This window comes from Mytilus edulis, chromosome 3 (assembly GCF_963676685.1).
Source record: "Mytilus edulis chromosome 3, xbMytEdul2.2, whole genome shotgun sequence".
NCBI lineage: Eukaryota > Metazoa > Mollusca > Bivalvia > Mytilida > Mytilidae > Mytilus > Mytilus edulis.
This window is the reverse complement of record NC_092346.1, coordinates 15,000,810-15,023,821: the sequence shown is the minus strand read 5'-3', so window position 1 is coordinate 15,023,821 and position 23,012 is coordinate 15,000,810. Positions and strand designations below refer to the sequence as shown.

Here is a 23,012-nt window from a genome sequence, read left to right as displayed (position 1 = left end):
CTTAAAACTTATTTAAATCTAAAATTAAATAGTTGACACAGCATAGGTTTCTGACACAGAATGAATGTGGTCTAATGAACTTAAAATTTTTTTTGCCTTTGAGCAATTCACTATGCTGTTGAATATTAATCCTGTCAAAAAAATGTTTGAAGAAATTTTCTTTTTATTTATGAAATCTGAAATGAGAACAAGTATGGACACAACTTTTAAGCTAAAAATATTTTAGATAAGATAAGGAAAAATAAACTTCATCAGCAACATTTTATATTGGCAAATTTCCAATGAAGTTATTTACATAAACTTATTGGCAAATAAAAATAGAAAATGACATCATAGTCATGTCTGGCAAATGTCCAACATGCATTATCAACTACTATTCTATACAAAGAAAGATAACTCCAATTGAAAATTAATGTAGACCAATTTGAAAACGGGACCAAAAATTAAGAATCTACATACATAGTTAGATTCGGCATATCAAAGAACCCCAATTATTCAATTTTTGATGAAATCACACAAAGTTCAATTTTGGACCCTTTGGGCCCCTTATTCCTAAACTGTTGGGACCAAAACTCCCAAAATCAAACCCAACCTTCCTTTTATGGTCATAAACCTTGTGTTTAAATTTCATAGATTTCTATTTACTTATACTAAAGTTATAGTGCAAAAAATAATGCTTATTTGGGCCCCTTTTTGGCCCCTAATTCATAAACTGTTGTGACCTCAACTCCAAAAATCAATCCCAACCTTCCTCTTGTGGTCATAAACCTTGTGTTTAAATTTCATTGATTTCTATATACTTATACCAAAGTTATTGTGCGAAAACCAAGAATAATGCTTATTTGGGCCCTTTTTTGGCCCTTAATTCCTAAACTGTTGGAACCAAAACTCCCAAAATCAATCCCAACCTTCCTTTTGTGGTCATAAACCTTGTGTCAAAATTTCATAGATTTCTATTCACTTATACTAAAGTTATTGTGCAAAAAATAATGCTTATTTGGGCCCCTTTTTGGCCCCTAATTCATAAACTGTTGTGACCTCAACTCCAAAAATCAATCCCAACCTTCGTCTTGTGGTCATAAACCTTGTGTTTAAATTTCATTGATTTCACTTTTACTAAAGTTAGAGTGCGAAAACTAAAAGTATTCGGAAGACGACGACGCCGACGCCGACGACGACGCCAACGTGATAGCAATATACGACCAAAAAATTGGGTTGTAAGGCAAAATATTTTTTTTTCCTTATCGGTGACCTATGTTTTTTATTGGCTCATTTTTTGAAGCTGTATTCCAGCTTTTCATATTACAGATTTGGAACAATTGTCATAGAACGTTTTTTTGATATTCCGAAAAAAAATATGTCAACACCTCTATTTCCCCTATCATTTCATTGAAAAATGGTCCCTTTTACATCTGTTTAGAAGTAAAATTTTGAGCTAAAATGGTCCGTGACCCCCTATTTTTTTTCGACCAATTTGATTCATTTTCTTTAAAGAATAAAATAACCAAAAATACGGCACTTCTGATAGAAACTTTGAATACGCCCGAGCCACCTTAATATATTTCCTTAACTTTAAAACACTTTCAATCTCTTTTAAAAATGGTGCACATGATGTTACTAATTCATTTATTATGACTGTAATGTGTTGCATTCCGAAATTGACATATTTTAACTAGATACGACAACAGTTCATGCTGGCTGTTCAAACTCCTTCTGTAAAATCACAGTGCAAACTGTTTGCTTCTTTACAAACAAAAAAGGGAGGTTCATGGAAGAGTTTACACAAACGCTTTTACACTTATACTTATCGGTCATAGAAATTACCTTAATTGCCCTATTCAGAATTGAAATAATTGATGCAAGCTAAACTTTATTGTAGTTTTAACCTGGGTAGGCTTTTTATTCGTGTTATTTTAGCCCCAACTATCGCTCAGACAAAAATAATCACGAATATAATAACTACCCATGTTAAAACTACAATAAAGTATAGCTTGCATCAATTATTTCTTAATTCAAAAGAAATTTCAAATATACAGTAACTTGAACAATATAACACTTACACCCGATACATCCATCATGGACTTTAATTTATCTTGTATACTTGTACTATCTGTCTCATCTTGGTCCTCAGAATCTTCATTCTCAAAAGCTTTCATTTGCAAGAAACAGTCTCGTAAAACCTTAAAAACATAATCAGGATATTCACTATAAAAAAGTCTCAGTTTAATATTATAAAAAATTTTGAAAACCTCAAAAACAATCAGAGTATTCAATCTTTTTTTTTCTCTTCAAAAAAATTATAATTTCATGTAAAAAGTGACAATAAAATATATTTGGTTTTACAAATTTTTTCTTGACATGAACAATTTTTTTTTATTTTATATCAACTGGAATCCATAAACCATAGAAGTCCAAGGCAGATGACAGACGGGTCTCTTCTTTAGTCATATTTCTCATTTACCAGGGAAATTACAAAATTGGTGAAAAAATAAAATACTCCCTTTTTTTTTAAATAATATACAAAAACCTATTTGACAAAGACGTCTATATTACTATTCCCGCTTTTGCTTAACAAATTCAGCATTTTCTAGACTTGGTCTTGCCTTCATAATCGTCTTTACCATTGATCAACCTAGCTTGGTATTTTTTAACTTAAATATGCAAACAAACAAGTATAACCTTTGTTTTTCTTTCATTGTTTTGTACATAAATAAGGCCATTGGTTTTCCCATTTGAATTGTTTTACATTTGTCATTTCAGTCTTTTATAGCTGACAATGTGGTATGGGTTTTGCTCATTGTTGAAGGCTGTATGGTGACCTATATTTGTAAACTTTTTTGACTTTTAGTCCCTGGTGTAGAGTGATCTCATTTGCAGTCATACCATTTCTACATACTTTTATATTCTTATTTTTCTCCATATTGTTATCATACCTCTAATTCATTTTCTTTGAAAGCCAAATCTTCCTGAACTTGGGTTTGACCTTTCTGTAATGTCTCATATCTTTCTGTTAAATCTTGATGTCTGAAAAACAAACTTATTTACAATCTCTGAGTTTGTTTAAATTCTACTTAAAATGTTATATTTATTCTATTATGTATTTTAATCAAGTTTCATAGTGTTGAACTTAAATTTGTGAATAATTGACCATCAAATATTGTTTTGATCTTATTACATGGTTGGGTTACTGTCTCACTGAAATTTAATCAGTAATCTACTTTTATTCATATTCAACATATTTCATATAATTTTCAGGATAATTAACCATGTACAAACAATTAAATTTGTGTATTCAAAAAACTAAAACACATTTTAAATACAACTGAAGACTTCCATTTTTTGCCTCATTTTTCATTACCAAAATGCTTTGGTTTTTTGTTTAATTTGTCACAAAATCTCTCATTGTCTCAACCCATACATTGATCGAATCTTGAAATATCCATTCCCCTGATAACCAATCCCAAGCTGATAACAAAACATTTATGCAATAGCAACTTACTTTTCATTCCAATCTTCTGCTTCTTTCAATAACTAGAAAAAAAGAAAATTTCAACAGGTAAAATCTTAAAAGTCAAGCATGAAACATTTCATGTGGGAGTTTTAACAAAATTAGAACTGAAGCAACAAATTTTCTGCCTAAATTTACTGAAAACTTAGGGCCACTTAAAACTTCACTGTAATGTGCTTTCCAAAGCAAAATTACAGAATATTTGCAATCTTGCTCACATATCCCATGCCACAACATTGTCAGTGAGCAAACAAAATCTCACCAGATTCCTAAGTTCAAAGACTCATAACTACTCTTAATGTCAACTGATAATTATATTTTCTTATGGATTTATGTCCTTATCATCTACAAAGATTCAGGAAATTCTGTGGTTTGTTTCGGAGATGACAAGTACAGGACTGACGGACTAATTTACAGACGGACAGATAGGTCAAAAACATTTTACCTTACAGAACATTGTTCTGTGGGGTATAATTTGGAAGATGCATCTTGTCTAAAATGAAGAAGATCGCAGGAAATTAACTCTGATACAATAACCTACCTGTTGTTTACTAACTTCTAGCCGTTCTATTTGTTTAGTCAGAGAACTGTTCTGAGACTTCTCTGACTTCAGTTCAGTCTTTATGCTATCTAGTTCTTTGTTAGCCTGAAGAAAAAAATACATGTATAAATATCATTGTGTGCCAAAAGGTCTTAGAATAAACAATATTTATTTTGTAATAATTTAATTTTGGATGTAACACGTCTTCTGATTGGCTGACGTTATTTTGTTATCCGCCAATAGACATAATTTATTCATGTGACCGTGACGTCATCAACTTTTTTCATGGTTTTCTATGGTTTGAAATGGAATTTAGAATTAAATTATAAGAAATGACTGTAATATTTATTCTGTCTATTCGAAATAACAAAAAAAATGTGGTGCACACTGTTAAATAACCTGCTACTCGCGTTATTCAGTGTGCACCAAATTTTTTATGTTATTTCTTCAAAGACAGAAAAAATATTATAGTCATTCCTTAAAAAAAATTCATTAGTATGTAAACAAATACAATGCCAGGATTGGAAAACAGGTGGCTAGTCATAAGTCTTGTAGTTGATATCTTGTGATGATTGAACTATAGATTATTCTAGTAAATAACAATGAATGACCTCTCAAATTGACAGCTAACTTTTTAAAGGTGATTCATGGTTTTTTTTACCTGTCACATTTTATGTCTGTTTTCCAATCTATTATGAACAATAACTCCTAAATGGCAAAAATGAAAAGCCTCATTATCAAACTTGACCATTATATCATCAGTAAGTGACAGTTACAGCATATATAAATTTGAAGAACATTAGTTGAACCGTAAAGTAAATTCATGAAAACAACATGTTTATTTTTGAAGATTGTATGTTGACCTCTAAATGACTTTTTTGCTGTATGGTTTTTGATAACTCACTTGCATCCCTCATTTAAATTGAATTTGAGTACTGTGGATTCATTTATTTTCATGGGTACCAATTTTCCTGGTTTGAGGTAAATTTGCAATTTAGAGGATATTTGAATTCATTGTAGTGTCAAAGTCTGCATATATTCATTTAGAAAATATGTATTTTGTTGAACTTTTAAATCTGTGATTCCTTTGTACCTATGAAATCCATGAAAATTGGTACCCAAAGAATAATAATGTATCCACATTACAAATATTTCCTTTATAAGAGAATTACTTAACATTTTATGGATCAGTAAGTAGAGAGGGGATCAAACTGTCCCTTTATCCTGAAATGGGACTAAAAACAGTTTGTTTACTTACACATTTTGTTTACTTACACATTATGTTTACTTACACATTTTGTTTACTTACATTTTTCAGTTTCTCTGAAATTGATTCAACTGCTTGTTCTTTCTTCTTTAACTGTTTCTGTGTTTCATCAAACTAAAATATATATATATATTATATACTTAGTAGTAAATACAGATAAATTGTATGTGTAATACAATCAATGGCAAGCGTGCTGTATCAGCCACCCGTGATGATATCGATATCAGCAAGGTTGCAAAAGCTTTATCACACCTTTCATCTGTATGACGTCATGTCATCGATTTCAGTCACTGTTGCAAAGGCTTTATCAAATCCCTAATCTGTATGACGTCATGTCAAACCTATAATCTGTATGACGTCATTTCAAACCTCCTTATCTGTATGACGTCATGTCACATAAAAAACATCTACTTGAGGTATATGTATATAATAAAGTGTATATGATATGGCTTTTTCAATATCACACACCGTATCAACCCTCAACCAATATAATCCCTCGAGCAGAGCTCTTGGGATTATATTGGTGTCTCCGGTTGATACGGATGCAATATTGAAAAAGCCATATGATATTCTCTATATATAAATACACTAACTATTCTACATTATAAAAAAAAACACATTTAAAAATAAAAGCTTTGTGATGATATTAATTAAAATTTATCAACAGATGGTTAAGATAAGAATCATTCTATCCCCTTTCATATTTAGATTTGTGGTAAATTACAGTATTTTTTTCCTAGAAAATTTCTACAATGTACTCTTTTTACCCATAAATGTTTATCTAAATAGATTTTATACATTGAAGACCTGTTGGTGACCTTCTGCTGTTGTTTTTTTCTATGGTCAGGTTGTTGTCTCTTTGGCACATTCCCCATTTCCATTCTCAATTTTATTTCCCTTCACTGATATCACCAAAAAGTTTTACAATGTGGCTAATAGCTGATACCTTAAGATATATATGGTCAGTAAACATGATAATCTATACTCCTTATTTTTATTGGTGTACTGAGACTTCATTTTATATCTACAAGTTACCTACTTTATTTGACTTATTGGTGTACTAAGACTTCATTTTATATCTACAAGTTACCTACTTTATTTGACTTATTGGTGAACTGAGACTTCATTTTATATCTACAAGTTACCTACTTTATTTGACTTATTGGTGTACTAAGACTTCATTTTATATCTACAAGTTACCTACTTTATTTGACTTATTGGTGTACTGAGACTTCATTTTATTTCTACAAGTTACCTACTTTATTTGACTTATTGGTGTACTGAGACTTCATTTTATATCTACAAGTTACCTACTTTATTTGACTTATTGGTGTACTAAGACTTCATTTTATATCTACAAGTTACCTACTTTATTTGACTTATTGGTGTACTGAGACTTCATTTTATATCTACAAGTTACCTACTTTATTTGACTTATTGGTGTACTAAGACTTCATTTTATATCTACAAGTTACCTACTTTATTTGACTTATTGGTGTACTGAGACTTCATTTTATATCTACAAGTTACCTACTTTATTTGACTTATTGGTGTACTAAGACTTCATTTTATATCTACAAGTTACCTACTTTATTTGACTTATTGGTGTACTAAGACTTCATTTTATATCTACAAGTTACCTACTTTATTTGATTTGGTCTGTGTCTCTTTCTTTTTCTGTGACAATTCTGTAGTTAATTTATCAATCTCATTTTGTTGGGATGACACAGAACTCTCATACTCTTTTATCAAGATCTGTAAAAATATAAAAATAGATTCAAATATCACAAACTGGATTGTCCAATAAAAATAAAACATAGACCTTTTGCTATAGAAATATGGCCTAGCTAATAATTCTCACAACAATTCTTCAGAAATGAACGGTATATAGGAAAAAATTGACTCATAATATTCAATATAACTATTAGTAAAAAAAATAGAAAAAAGAAAGATTGTTTTATTTCAAATTTAGCTTTTTTTTTTGTAAATCTGATTACTTTAATTACGTAACTTGCACATACACAAAAGAGAGAACAATAAGCAAGGGAGACAATGAAAGAGGGTTTTGAACTACATATACATTTCGTAGGTTGACAGTTTAGGACAGAGCTAAAATGAAAACTTGAGAAATGAATGCATGCTTTGATAAATGTGAAATCAATTGAGTTGTGATAATACAAGATATCTATCTGTGTATTAAAACAAACTACTAAGTGAACCATGACAATGCTAATTTCTTAACAATACTTACCTTTTGACATTAAATAGATCAATGAAATAGTAGAATAAATTATATCTAACATGGTAAAAAAGGGATTACAAGTAAAAAAAACATTTGAAAAAAATAAACATCTGGAGTCAGTATAATAACCTTGTTGTCTTAAGCTGTTACTTTAAAATCTAACCAACTTTCTTTCTATAGTTTATATATTCTACAAATGTTTACCAGTGCAACTTAAGTTTTGAACCATTTACTGACCTTAAACTTGTTAATTTCTGTTGCTACATCACCAGATGATAAAGCCAGCAATTTTGTTTCCTCTTCTAGTTCCTTGACCTATAAAAGATAAATTATACTTAATTGCTTTAAAATTGAACCTGATTAGGGGGTGGGCAGCACCCAAATTCATTAATTGTGGTTAGGTCACATTTTACTTCAGAATTTTTATTTGATATTGAAAATTTTATATGATGGGAGGTTTGGGTCAAAAGAATTTTTTAACCTTTTTCGTCATAATGGACACATATGTACACTTTTTTTGTAGGTGCGCTTTAAATTCCATTCACTCAAATGATATTTGCTAAAATCTCAGAGTTTGGAAAATGTTATTGTTCCACAACAGGTATTATTAGTAAATACCCCTTCAATACATTATATATTTTTATAATTTAATTTAGAATGTAACGCGTCTTCTGAATGGCTGACGTTATTTTGTTATCATCCCATAGACATAATTTAGTCATGTGACTGTGACGTCATCAATGTTTTTTCATGGTTTTCTACGGTTAAAAATGGAATTTAGAATTAAATTATAAGAAATGACTGAAATATTTTTTCTGTCTATTCGAAATAACATAAAAAATGTGTTGCACACTGTTAAATAACCCGCTATGCGTGTTATTCAGTGTGCACCAAATTTTTTATGTTATTTCTACATAGACAGAAAAAATATTACTATCATTCCTTAAATATTAAAATATTGTAATTACATCCTTCCTTTGCAAAAGCATGCAATAAAACAGGACTAATGTTCTAATAAAACATTGTTTGCAAACATACCCTTTTCTGTGATATTTCAAGTTCATCTTCAACATTTTCTCGTTCTTTTGTTGCTATGAACAACTTTTCTTCAAGACCTCTGACCACAACTGAAAAGAAATGTGAAGATATTTAACTTTCTCATGTATTATAAAAATGAGATAAGGGGCTGAATGTATGTTTGATGTCTAGATAACCTTACCAGATATGTGTCGAAGTCAGATCATAAGTGTGCATTAAGCAAACTTGTATAAAACCAGGTATTACTAATGAGGTGGTGGACAGAAGATCCCTGTTTACCAATCCCCAAGACAAAATTCAGTCAAAAGAATTTCCCACAATATCCATATTTTACTCCTCTTCCCCAAATCCTGCCCATTGACTCTCACTTCTTGTCCCCTCATTCCATGTTCCCTTACCCCTGTCAGACCTCTCATTTTTCATTAAATAAGATTATATCAAATATTAATCATAAATTTTAAAATGATAAATATTGCAATTTTTTTTGTAATTTAATGGTTATCTGTCAATCACAATATAACAGCATTTTACAATTGTAATTGCCCATTAAAAACAATCATTTCCTTTGCAATTCACTAAAATCATTGATTGATTCATTCAATTACCTGCTGAATATTTGGTTTACAAGTTTACATCTAAAACATTTGACAGTATATATACATGACACTTACCTACTGGATCTGTTTTCTTTGGTTTCTTCTTTCCCTATAACAAACAAAATGGTATATAGAGAAAAGGGGATATTAACAATAACCATATGTGTATAATACATTTATTTTAATAAAATATGGACAGTAATTTCAAACTAAAATAAAAACCTGTAATTTCTGGAATTTTGGATCCTCAATGCTCTTCAACTTTGTACTTGTTTGGCTTTATAAATATTTGGATATGAGCGTCACTGATGAGTCTTATGTAGACACAAAGGCACGTCTGGCGTACTAAATTATAATCCTGGTATCTTTGATAACTATTCACATGAGAAATAAATCTAATAATTTACTCCACTAACATACAAAAATGGGTGTTGCCAATACCTAGTTGATGACTCTTCATCAAAACCAATTAAGAATACATAAATAAATAATAATATTGCATTTTCTATTTAATTTCCAAAAACAGTCAATTTAATAAAAAGAATATCTTATTCCAGACTACAAGTTTAAAAAAAACAATTCAGCTAGTAACAGAACAACACTCATAGTTAACTCATATGCTACAAACTTGTTGAATATTTTCTAAATTTGATTCTTCCATAAATCCACAGAATCCTAAATCCAACATACTCATAAGTACTTACTCCACATAAACAGGACAGACAGGAAATAGTCATTAACATTGTTATTGTTACTATGACAACAAGGACTGTCATCTGTGGTGTCAGACCTAATGGTTCCTGTTCTAACAGAGACTGGATTGAGGGAGGAAGCTGAAAAAAACAAGAAGTAGAAAGTGATGAAACAGCTTTAAATTTGGTCTCTATTCGCACAACTTAGAAATTTAGTTGAAATGGCTCATTTAATCTGATTATTACCTTAATCTAGTTGAAACTTAGCTTACAGTCTCCATCTGTCTATAACCTTAACCTATAAATCATATATATAAATATGTCTTAGGTGTGATATGTATCCTTCCTTAACAATAACATTGTTCAGCCTTACAATCTGAATAGAAGCTGATAATTAGCCTTTCAAAAACAATTTAAAATCTACCAACAACCTCAATAATCTAACCCTGTTAATAGTTTGATCAATTTGGTATGAGCCATACAGCGAGATATAATTATCAATTTACAGCCATGATTGGCCTACAATCCCTAGAATACAGCTTTTTAGAATCAACTTAACAATAAGCTTACCTTTTCTACAACCAGTTTAAGTTTAGCCTCCATTCCTCTGAATCCAACCCTCCATGATTGTTTTTCCTGGTATTCCTTATTCTCCTCCTCCTCCAGAGTGTCATCAGTAATCTTCCGAGTGAGGACCGTATCTTGTGGGTCAGGTGTCACATTCTGCTGTGATGGTGGTGGTGGTATCTCATCTTGTACAGGTGGGGGAGTTATCTCCTTTTGTGGTAAAGGTGTAATAGTCTGTGGTTTCTCTTCAGCTTTAACATCAGGTTGAACACTCTGTATCCCATTAACATTGGTATCTGTATTGTGTGATAATGGCTTCCTAGTCAAGAAGTCAGCTGTTTTATAAACATCATGTACATGTGGCTCTGAATTGGCTGGTGGCACATTAGTGTCAGTGGCATTGGCTGTTCCAAACTTGATATCAGTATTATCCTGTAGAACCATAGTTGCCTGATGTTGATGTTTGGCTGGAATGTCCATGTTCATAGAAGACATAAGTTGATCAGCTACTGACAGGGAACTTCTAATGTCATTCCGTAATACCTGGGGCTCGGTCTTTCCTCCTTCTGTCATAGGTTTTATATCTCTTAGATCAGCTGGTGGTGGTGCTTGGGTACCAGCATGTTGTGAAGAACCAGGCTGATGCTGTAGTGGTTTATCACTAACCAATGGGGAACCAGTTTGTTGTTGCTGATCTGGTTTATCACTCACCAAAGGGGAACCAGTTTGTTGTTGCTGATCTGGTTTACCTTGCAGACCATCATTTTGCTGCTGTGTTTGTGTTGGAGAACCAGTCTGTTCTTGTTGTTTTGGTGGTGAATTCTGGTGTGCATCACCTTGTTGATCAGGTTTATCACTGATAACTGGGGTACCAGTCTGAACAGAACTGGATGGCTGTTCTACAGCAGGTTTATCTTCATTTGATTCTTTCTTCTCCTCATCCAAAAACTCCATCAAATCTTCGGTGACAAATTCAACATCTGGATGAAGTCCAGAAGCTTTTTTAACAGCCTCATTCAAAATGTTAGTTTCTTTGTCTTCTTTTCTTATTTGATCTTGAATTATTTGCTCCTTAGGCAATTGACCTTGGTGACCTTGCTCAACCTGTCCTTTTTGTTCCTGGACAGGTTGACCTGTCTGTTCAGTCTGAACTGACTGAGATGATTTCAACTTTTCCAGCTGCATTTTTTGCTCATCTGTCAGGCTTCCTGGTCCCTGCTGTCTAACTTGTTCAATTATTTGATCTGGTACTTGCTGCATTTGTTGACCTTGCTGTACCTGTTGACCTTGCTGTACTTGTTGACCTTGCTGCATTTGTTGATCTTGCTGCATTTGTAGACCATTTGTTTGTCTCTGATCAATCTGCCCAGTTTCCTGAGGTAATTTTTTTTCTGGTTGGTCTTGCTTTGTCTGCTGTGGTTGTTGCTGACCTTGTTCTGTTTGACCAGTTTGTGGAGGTACTTGAGGGGAACTCTCTTTCTGCAGGTTTTGGGTCTCTCCTGTTTTATCTAGTTGTTCTCCTGTGTAACCGGTTTCTTGAGGCACATGAGGGGAATTCTCCTTCTCTTGAGTTTGACCATGTAAACTTTCCACAATTCTTTCTTGCCCCATCTGCCCTGTCTGACCTGACTGCTCTTGGGTCTGAGATTTCTGCTCTGGCGTCTGCTTTTGTTCCATTTCTACAACATTTGGTCCATCTCCTAAAGGTGATGCTTGACTAGGAGCAACATCTTGTGTAACAGTAGCCTGTATTACTGGTGTTGAACTTTCCACTTTAAGGGCTGTTTTCTGTGGTTCCGAATCTTCAAACATATCTAACGGGAAAGGTGTGCCATCAATGATAGTATATCCATCCATTGCTGATGGTTGTGACGATTCCAATACAGGTGTGGGCTTCACTTGTTCAGCAGAGGTCTCCTTTAATTCTACAGGTACCTCAACAACTGGAGTGGGCTTGACCTCCTCAGATGAGACCACTTCATCAACAGAGGGTGGGGTCATCTCTTTAGCAGGGACCTCTTCTACAGGTTTTTCTACTTTTGGTGGGTGTGTTGCCTGGATCTCTTCTTTAGGTTTTTCTATGTCAGCTGATTTTGTTTCGCTAGCCTCTTCTAAAGGTTTTTCTATGTTAGGTGATTCAGTGGCCTGGATTTCTTCTAATGGTTTTTCTATGTTAGGTGATCCAGTTGCCTGGACTTCTTTTAATGGTTTTTCTATATTAGGTGATGGTGTTGCCTCAACTATGTCAGGTGAAGGTTTCACAATGTCCTCTTTCTGATCTACATCAATTTTCCCCTCACTTTCATTATCTGTACTTTTACTTTCCTCCTCTTTTTTTTCATCCAATAGATTTTCATCACTGATTTGCAATCCTTCTTCTGATTCAACAATTTGTAAACCTTCATCAGGTTTTTCACCATCTGCAACTTTCTGACCTTGACCTTTGACATCTGGAGTTTCACTACTTTTTTCCTCTGGTTTTAGACTCTCAGATTCATCTACCTTCACATCCTTCATCTCCTCTTTGTTATCCTCTTTCTCCATTTCATCTCCCCCTACTTCTGTTTCATCTACCTCTGTATTATCATCTGAAACTATACACGGGAATTCTTATTAGTTCAACAGTTAAAAACTTTATATACTTCGGGTAATAAAAAGAAGATAGTGTAATAATCCTTAAATGTCCCGACAATAAATGTGAACCATTTTAAGCTAAAAACAAGTCTATGTACACTACATGTTTAATACTTCTTCCATTGAAAAAAACACTGATTACAATAAGCTATACTTAATATTTTAAAATATATCAAATCATTTATTTATATAAATATAAATAAAGAACTTGTACACAGTGGTTAAATGGTTATATTCAAATTATAAATTAAACTCTGTATGGTGAACCAACACCTTTGAAATCGTTTTGGTAGAGTCCCTGAAGTGGATACCTTGGTATGCCAGGTTGTCAAATGATGCAAATTAATGCAATACTTAAATAATATTCAAAATTGACACTTCAAATGGTCTGCAATTTTATTATCTAAGGTCTACATGTTTCACCTGTGAGGCAGGCCTGAAGGCGCCTGAAGACACCTGCTTTGCAGGTGAAACATGTAGACCTTACATAATAAAATTGCAGACCATTTGAAGTGTTGTTGTCAATTTTGAATATTAAACAATAAATATATTAAACACAGGTTTTACCATTTGATTAAGGTCTTTCCATTTTGAATTTTCCTTGGAGTTCAATATTTTTTGTGATTTTACTTTTTACAGAAGAAAAAAAATATTAATCAATAAGCTGTTTTACTTAGGAAAAATTGTTACCATCGAAATCAAATTGAAACCAAATAATTAATGACAAATAAAAAAAGAAACCTTTAATCTCCTCCTGTTTTGTATCATCTCCTGTGGCCTTGTCTTGTTGCTTTGTCTCAGCATCACCAGTTTTAGGTTCATCTTGTTGTGTATTGCCATCTTTCCCTACATCCTGTTGGCCTTCACCTCTGACCTCATTCTGTTGTGCTTCATTTTTGACCTCATCTTGCTTTCCAACATCTTCCTCAATTCTGACCTCATTGTCTTCTGTTTCAATGTCTGTTCCGTCGTAGTCTGAAAACTCCAAGCCATCTTTGTTATCCTGCAATATCAATAAAACACCAACTGGCTGAACAAAACATACACTTCTCTAATTTAAACAACTGACGAAAACAAAATCTAAATTTCTTAACAACTATATATAGCTAGCGAAAACAAAATCTACATTTCTATAATTTAAGAATCAAGTGAGAGAATGGATATGGAAAATATAGCAATTTTTTTCGTTTGTAAAGGGCATAACTCTAGAAAGATTAAAGTGATGCCACCAAAAATCAAACTTGATCTGTGTTTTGTGGTAATTAGTATTATTTATAAGTTTCATTACATTTGGTTGATGCAAACTGAAGTTAGAGAACAGAAAACCTCCTTTCTGCTTTTCTAATAAAAAACTGGCTAAACAAAATATAAATCTGATTAGAAACAGGTTTAATTCCTTTTATAGACAACTTATTTATTCTTTTGGGAAACTCCTTCTTAACATATTTGAACAGACTGGAGAAGCTCAAGCAGCCATTATTACTGTGGATTCATTTATTTTCGTGAATATCAATTTTCGTGGATTGCGGAAAACCAGCATGTTCGTGGGTATTTTAGTTTATGGTTTGCCCATCTCCTTATACAAAGCCTAATGAAAGTATGATATTCGTTGAACATTCGTGGTTCACCTGTACCTATGAAACTTACGAAAATTGGTTTCCAAGGAATAATAATGAATCCACAGTAATCAAAAGCATTTTGCAGATTTGCTGTTCTTTTATATCTTAATGTTGTTAATTACCTTTTTCTCTGTTTCCTCTGGATTCTCATCTACAAAACAAATCAAAGTTAAGAGAAGTTAAGTAAGAATTTCAGACTTAGCTCAATGGTTCTTAACTCTTTACATCATTCAGCTGAGAAATACAAGGTATCGAACATGGCATCCAGTTGGTAGCTGGACTGTGCAGATCAGTTTATATTATGTTACCTAGTATTTATACAATTTATAACAAATAAGAATAAAATGAGTTACCTTGTGCAAGTGAGTGGTCATCCTGTTGGTAGATGAGACAATGCACATCTTTTTTTATTGTGAGTTTAGCTTCTACATTTGTGCAATATTTGCTCTTGACAGGCAATGGGGTAGGTTTGTGTACACATTAAAATGGTTAAAACTCCATTGCATTTCTAACCCTCTTGCTGTCAGTTGTTTTTCAGGGTTGCATTTCATATGCCAGAAAATGTGACCGATCGACGTTTGTAGCGTGACATGCCAAACAATGACGTCATTCAATATATGACGTCATGGCGTATTGACCGTTACATTTGAGAGACACTGTAGAAACTTGTTACACATTTTAATTTTCTGCCTTTTCTTTTGATAAAGGTACAGTACTGACGAGAAGCTTGCATAAATTAAAACATGGACATATGTGTCCCTTCGGCACAGTCAGTGTCGACACATGTGTCCCTTCGGCACAGTCAGTGTCGACACATGTGTCCCTCCGGCAGCAAGAGGGTAAAAATAGTTGATATTTTGTAATTTTTTGAATTGTGTATATTTTTGTACTGTTAATATGCCTTCAATCCTTTAAGGCATAAATGTACATTTCTTTAATCATTTATTTTAATTACAAAATTTAATAAATAGAAAATAATTTACCACTTTTGTATCCTTCGTCATCTTCTTTAATATCAGTCTCATCCTCATCTTCAAGTTCAGTTTCATCTTTCTCACCTTCTGGCTGAGTCAATGGTGGCTTGGGTTCATTGCCCTAAAAAATATAACAGCAAGAGAAATAACCTTATTGGAAATGGAAACACAAAATGTTCTCATGTTCAGCCACCCTTTTACTATTATTTTCTTTTTTAACAAAAACAAAAACAAAAACAAAACCATACCATACCATACTATATCACATCACAATTCAATCCTATTCACGGGGCAACACAACTATATTCAAATGATGGATGTAGTCCATAACTTGCATAAGGTATACCGGTACAAAGGGGGATAATTCAAGGTCCATGTTGTAAATTCATAAAACAAATGTTTTTTTTTCTTCTTCTAATTTAGATTAAAAAATTCAGATATAAATTCCATGTCATCTTTTGACATTATCAAAATTAATCATAAATATGTACAGACTACTACAGCTCTAGTATATATACATATGTGAAAATAGCTCCTGAATTGATGGTTAAAATTAAGTTCACCAATAACAAAAGTTTGCGTTATTTTGCTATATTTTCAACTCCTTACAATTATATTACTTTTAATATGGATTATTGTGAACCAAGAACTGAGCAAAGTTATATGACTGAAAGGCCAGGTAAAAGTCTCCAGAGCTAGGTCTAAGTATTTTAACTTTTTTTAACTAGCAATTATATACTGAACACCATGGGGACTATACTTCCTGGATATACATGAAGGATTTCATCTTCATTACTATTTTTACTACTTTTGTGTGAACTATTTTTTCAGGGGCTAAGGGATTTTTATTTATATTTCCTGACAACTTTACAGATATCTGTGGGGACTATCCTTCCAGGGTTGGGGATTTCACATTAACATTCACTCGAAGTTATAGACTAACCTCTGTGGGAACTATCTTTCCTGGGTTGGGAATTTCCACTTTATATTCCCTCACAAATGATCTTGGAAAGTAACCTTTTCTATCTCCAATCTGAAAACAAAGGTAAAGAACAAAGATTGATCATATAGATTATTTATGTACAATAACACTGATAAATATTTATTGTGCACAGCAGCTACAAGTATCAATATCATTTTAACATGGTTGCGATCTACAAATGCCACAAGTTTGTATGGCCTGTACAAAGTCAAACGAATCATTGACATTTGAGTACATGGTTGGTATTAATCTGCACTGGCCTCTTTAAGTGTTTGCTACAGAATTCACCAGCATAAATTTCTGTGCCACTTTCCAAGAAAATTGTGTCAGAAACCATTTTTTGTTAAATGTATGCTTCATATTTTGGTTTACATTAGTTTAAAGCCAGTTGATGCACGCTAAATCAATTACAGATTCATAGTGATAACCTAAAGGAACTACAGACCTATTAATTCATTCTAAAAGTAATTACATACATATTGATTTATTTATATGATTGATTATTAGTTTTGAAAGATGAGAAGTAGACTTGTTGTTAAGTAAGTGTCCCCATGTTGCAACTGACTTAAATGTGCAAGTTTGTGTCAACCAGTTGATAATTTACTCATTTGGTTAAGACAGAAAATCAGTTTAATTGTTCATATTCTATTGAAATCTTCTCATTTATTAGCTTTAAAAAAACCAGTAACTAATAATTTATCCTTTCTTGCTAACAACAGTGAATTACAGTTATAAACATAATTTTTTGTTATACATACATATATGCTGTTACATTTTTCAAAACAAGGAAATCATATATTTTTTTTCGTTAAAATTTTCCATTGAATTAGTTACCTGTCCACCCCAAAGATCTGGTCTGTTTCCTGCAGATTTACTTAATATTTGTACAACTTCTCCGCGACTGAATGTAAGGAAAATAGGATCATTGTGATGATGTCTAGCTAATGTCTTTGCTAATGATAACATAGCTGAAAAATAAAATATATTTAAGTAACACCATAGTAAGATGGAAATGTTATCCTTGATTTGATAAATACACTTCAAACATCCAAGACTAAATACAATTGTAAACAAGAGGATCTAACCGGAATTTACATGTACATATATGAGCATTTTCAACAATGACAAATTTCCAATGTTCAAGACTAGAATATATAATTAATGACTAAAATCTTTTTTGGTTGATATTGTTTTTCAGATCATTTTCCTTTCTTAAGGTGGTACCCAATACTTTCACTAAAATTTATTTGGCTCGTTTAATTTTCATAAAATTCTGTCAAAGTATTTACTTTGACCCTTTAACAAAAATATAAAATATTTTTAAATTTGAACCAACCGTTTTGACAGGAAAAATACACTGGTTATATAGCAGTTTGACAAACACCAGTTTTGATCATTGCGAAGCTTAATATTCCTTTTACAACACAACATAATTAAAACGTTTAGCTGACTTTACAGAGTTATCTCCCTGTAGTGTTAGGTACCACCTTAAGCTTCCTAATTAAATACTAAACATTAACTTGTCGATATGGACAATGTCACATTATGGTACGTTTTCATATTCATGAATAAGTCAAACCTAAAAAAGTGGTAGACTTTTTTAGGTGGATATCTTATAAAAAACATAACATTTTTTTGAAATTTTGGCCATGTAAAAAATGTCAACCTCCTCATTGTAATAACAACTATCCCAGGACTGTCCTGTGTTGACAAACAGTCTTGGGAATAGCAGGTTTGTGAGTGAAAGCAACGGATCACACTTGAGGTTTATCATTATAGAAGTCCGAGATTACTCTGACGTCCAACGGCTGTTTTGCCAGACAAGCTGGGGCTGTGGGACGTCAGAGCTTGTCCCATATCAAAAAGTGGATATTTGCCTGACCAAAATAGATGCGCTGCTTTGTCGCTTCTGGTGCCAACGGACAGCCTTTGAATTATATAAATTGGGTATCAATTTGTTCATTTTTCATTTATCTCTTCATTTATGTAAGTTTCACCTACCTGCCACCCTTTAAATGGACGTCAAGTTACAAGACCTTGAGACTCAAATATGCAAATATCTATACTTTATTCGCCTCCTTTATAGGAGATCAATATTTAACAATTAGTAGCCAACCACGATTTTTCACCTCCTTTACAGGAGTTCGGTATTAAGCATTTAGTGCCAACCAGGATAACATTCGGAAGCTCTCAGATATTTGCTTGCATCGTAAATGAGTGAGTTGTTAGATTATATATTCATATTGACCTAGGGTCATATGCATACATCATTTCCCATAGTCAATTGTGCCTTACTTTTTTCTCGTTATCACATGACAATCTTTCAAAATGAAAGTCAAAATGCCAGAATCGGTGGGTCACTGTAAAAACTGTCTAAATATGAGAAAATAAAGGGTAGCAGGTAGGTGAAAATTACATGAATGAAGAATTAAATGAAAAATGAACAAATTGATACCCGATTTATATAATTCCACGGCCCCAGCTTGTCTGGCAAAACAGCCGTTGGACGTCAGAGTAATCTCGGACTATCATTATAGATGTAAAGTACTAATAACTGTCACTATATGTGCAAGTATGAAAAACGACCCTGGATTAAGGGGAATACACCTTATCTGGGGTCTCATTGGGGGGTTCTGACCCCCGGATCCCACTTACACTATGTATATAAGCAATTCTCATTTTTTTGTACTTTCCCGTGTCCTGCTCAACTTCATTTCCTGTTTTCATAGCACAATAATTGGACTTTCACGTGTCATGCTTACAGAAATTCGGCAATCCCGTGTCACGCTTAGGCCCCAATGAGACCACCTTATCGCTATTTGTCCGCCATATCTGGACAATCACAAAAGTTCCCGCAAAAAATATCTGAAGACAAAATGGATTGTGATTGTTGTATGATATCAAAAAATCAAGTGGGACAGATTCTCTGGTCAAGCGGGACAGATTTCCAAAAACTAAAATAGCGATAAGGTGTACATTGTATTTGGAACAACTTAATTACACTGGAGGGAACAGTAAATTGAAACAAACAGTAAATAGGGTAAATCTACCACCTTCAAATAATAAATGACAGCTTAATTGCAAGTTGAAAGTAGTACTGGACTACTGCTTTAAAAAAAAAATATGCCGCATGTTTTGTTATTGTGGACTTACTTTTACAATCATCGTCTGCACAAAGTCGCAAATCTGAAATTTTCGACCCTGAACATTGAATGGCATAAAGCAATACAATTAGCACTTTTGAAATCATCTGGATTCGACAAACAAGCCGTGGTTTCATTTCAATTTGTTTTCAATGGCTTGTACACGTAAGAAAAATCAGCTGCAATTTTTTTAACATCCGGTAGACTGTTTCTTGATATGTGTAATGTTGAGTAAAGCAAGAAATCAATACAGGGACCAGATCAACTGGAATCAGACAAACTCGGACCAAAAACAGTTCGGAACAAGACAAATCCGGTCTATTTTCTTTAAGCCCGATTTTAAGATAACTCTGATCATTTTGAGATGATTTCAGGGTATTTTACCTATCAGTTTCAAATGCAACTTGGACCACTCTTAATACCTGTTTAAAAATATGAAAATAAACATTTTTGGTTATTTCATCTAGTTTTTTTCTTTTGGTCAGACAACTCGGACCTTTCTAAAAGACGACTATAAAAAAAATAAGAAAAGAAAGTCAATTTTTTTTCATTTATTTTACTTTTCCCAAAAAGACTCTGTATCATAGCTAGTGTTAAACATGTCTTTTTCTTCCTTTCTGGTACGTTATCGGGTTCCAAAATATGACACCTTTGATTTGAGTCCACTGCTCAGAGCATTTTAATTCTAAATAAGAGTGTTCATTTTTTTAACCATATTTCTGCAACTATTCATTAATTCATACCTAAAAAGAACTGACGTAATCTAGTTTATTTTTGTTTTATTAGAAGAACCGTAGAGTGTTTCTTGCTAACTCTACCGCAGTGATGATGAGAAGTTATATACATTTCAGATGCCTTTATATATACTTAAAATAAAATATGTTACACATGCCAACTTAAAAAAAATTAAATGAAATGATAAGGAATCAAATAAGGATCCATTTAAAGAATGTAGGACAGAGAGTAACAGGACAAAAACAAGTCACAGACAAAAAGTCAGACAAAAAGTCTTATATATCTAAAACGTTATAAAGTTGTCATGTGTATCAATGTATATCTTGTATTTCTATTATATTTGAAGGCCTCGGATATTTGTGACTTTTTTTATCTATGACTTTTCGTCCTATCAAATTTATGACTTTCTGTCCTATGACTTTTTGTCCGATCAAATTTGTGACTTTCTGTCCGTTTACCCATGACAACTATACAAGCATAACCTAAACCAATAGCAGCTCGGCGGATCTAGGAGGAGGTCTAAAGGAGAGACGAAGCAGGCGAACGGACCCCCAACCTAATTAAAATATTGATCTCTGATTACATTATACTACATAACGTAATCAGAGATCAATATTTTAATTCGATTGACGGCCCCCCTTCAATTGGAAAACATATCATTGACATATCAATCAGATAACACAGGTAAATGCTATTGCCAAAGCAATCAAATGAATCCAATAACACGGACAAATGCTATCGACACATCTTAATTAACACAATGAAACTATCAGATCGATTGGAGGAATGTCCAAGACACGATATTGTCACGATATCGACGAAATCAACGATATGGTATCGATATCGGTATTATCTTCATCACTATTTACCTAAGTTAATCTACTTCATGAGTGACCCTGGTTCATCAATAACTGTTGATATCGAAAATATCGACAATATCGTATCGATATCGTTGTTTAGGTTACTCATCTAAATCCACATTTGTCTACTTCATGTATAACAGTTAGTTATCCTGGTTCCTCTATTGGTGTCGATATATTTAATATCGACGATGAAGACTCGATATCGACATTACAATTTTCCTATGCACTTGTTGCTCTGAATCGTGTACATGGTATGCATCTTCAACTAGTGTCGATATCGACATCAACAATATCGAATCCATATCAACATTTTGATTTCCCCTCGTAATGTGAAGCATTAATTCTTAACTTTAAATACATTTCAAACTAGTGTCGAATTTTTCCTTCGAAAATGTTGTCGATGTCGTCGATATCGACGATATTTATTCGATATCAACATATCAATTGTTCTTGTAATGTGTAGAATACATTCTTTACTTTGTATATATTTTACACTGTTTTCATCTTAAACAAGAATCGATGTCGTCGATATCAACATTTGCTTCTTTTGTTTGTGTTGTTTTGATTCAGAACTTTGTACTCATTTCAAACAAATATCGACCCCTCTTAACTATCAATTCAAACTGTTTTCTGTTTCTTTGAAGGGCTCAATATATTTTCAATAATCTCCTTAGCGTTCCTATAATTACATGTATACTTTTCTACATTGGTTTTGTCACATCTTCTGACATCGGACTCAGACTTCTCTTGAGATGAATTTTAATGTCTGTATTGTTATGCGTTTAATTTTCTACATTGGCTAGAGGTATAGGGGGAGGGTTGAGATCTCACAAACATGTTTAACCCCGCCGCATTTTTGCGCCTGTCCCAAGTCAGGAGCCTCTGGCCTTTGTTAGTCTTGTATTATTTTAATTTTAGTTTCTTGTGTACAATTTGAAAATTAGTATGGCGTTCATTATCATCATTATCATTGGACTAGTATATATTTGTTTAGGGGCCAGCTGAAGGACGCCTCCGGGTGCGGGAATTTCTCGCTACATTGAAGACCTGTTGGTGACCCTCTGCTGTTGTTTTTCATTTGGTCGGGTTGTTGTCTCTTTGACACATTCCCCATTTCCATTCTCAATTTTATCATCAAGTTTTACTCCAAATAAGTTAAGTTTTCTATAAACTTCCTCGCAATGTCCATTGTAACATCCGACATATCAATCTTTATAAAACACAAAATCGATATCGACGAAATCGACATATGGATATGTCTTAGTGTGTCATGGATGTTTAAAGCAAACATCGATATCGTGTCGACATTGCCGATATCGACGATATCGACATATGGGTACATCTTAAGTTGTATGAAGTACATTTGACTATAAGAAGGTATAATGCACGACTTGCTGACTTTACAACAGCCTTTGCCATAACTTTATAATCTAAACATTCATTTAATACTAATCCTAAATATTGATAGCTAGAACCATAATCAATGACTTCACCATTTATATTAAAAACAAAATCTGATCTTATCACAGAGGGATTTCTAAAATGCATGATTTTTTATTTATCAATTGTTATCGGTCATGACGACCTTTAAATTGTTAATCGATACAATCA

The 23,012-nt window shown here is 32.8% G+C and overlaps 1 protein-coding gene and 1 long non-coding RNA gene across 4 annotated transcripts in view; one reads left to right on the top strand and one right to left on the bottom strand.

The window, feature by feature from the left end:
- LOC139515880 (transport and Golgi organization protein 1 homolog) overlaps positions 1 to 20,029 on the bottom strand; it is a 44,313-nt gene extending 24,284 nt beyond the window's left edge. For 2 of the 3 annotated variants that reach the window (XM_071305617.1, XM_071305619.1), the window contains exons 1-17: positions 19,814 to 20,015; positions 17,495 to 17,628; positions 16,622 to 16,711; positions 15,688 to 15,799; positions 14,827 to 14,855; positions 13,827 to 14,088; positions 10,455 to 13,045; positions 9,897 to 10,025; positions 9,268 to 9,301; positions 8,597 to 8,685; positions 7,796 to 7,873; positions 6,961 to 7,071; positions 5,359 to 5,430; positions 4,050 to 4,154; positions 3,500 to 3,531; positions 2,934 to 3,024; positions 2,061 to 2,180 (exon numbers count right to left, since the gene is read on the bottom strand). In XM_071305617.1, coding sequence (XP_071161718.1) covers positions 2,061 to 2,180; positions 2,934 to 3,024; positions 3,500 to 3,531; positions 4,050 to 4,154; positions 5,359 to 5,430; positions 6,961 to 7,071; positions 7,796 to 7,873; positions 8,597 to 8,685; positions 9,268 to 9,301; positions 9,897 to 10,025; positions 10,455 to 13,045; positions 13,827 to 14,088; positions 14,827 to 14,855; positions 15,688 to 15,799; positions 16,622 to 16,711; positions 17,495 to 17,628; positions 19,814 to 19,940 — 4,206 coding nt within the window. In that variant the 5' untranslated portion in view covers positions 19,941 to 20,015. Of the gene's footprint in view, positions 1 to 2,060; positions 2,181 to 2,933; positions 3,025 to 3,499; positions 3,532 to 4,049; positions 4,155 to 5,358; positions 5,431 to 6,960; positions 7,072 to 7,795; positions 7,874 to 8,596; positions 8,686 to 9,267; positions 9,302 to 9,896; positions 10,026 to 10,454; positions 13,046 to 13,826; positions 14,089 to 14,826; positions 14,856 to 15,687; positions 15,800 to 16,621; positions 16,712 to 17,494; positions 17,629 to 19,813 lie in introns of all 3 variants that reach the window. The other variant, XM_071305618.1, reaches the window with a different exon arrangement.
- LOC139515881 (uncharacterized) overlaps positions 1 to 23,012 on the top strand; it is a 112,546-nt gene that overhangs the window by 20,492 nt on the left and 69,042 nt on the right. The gene's annotated exons all lie outside the window — the stretch shown is intronic.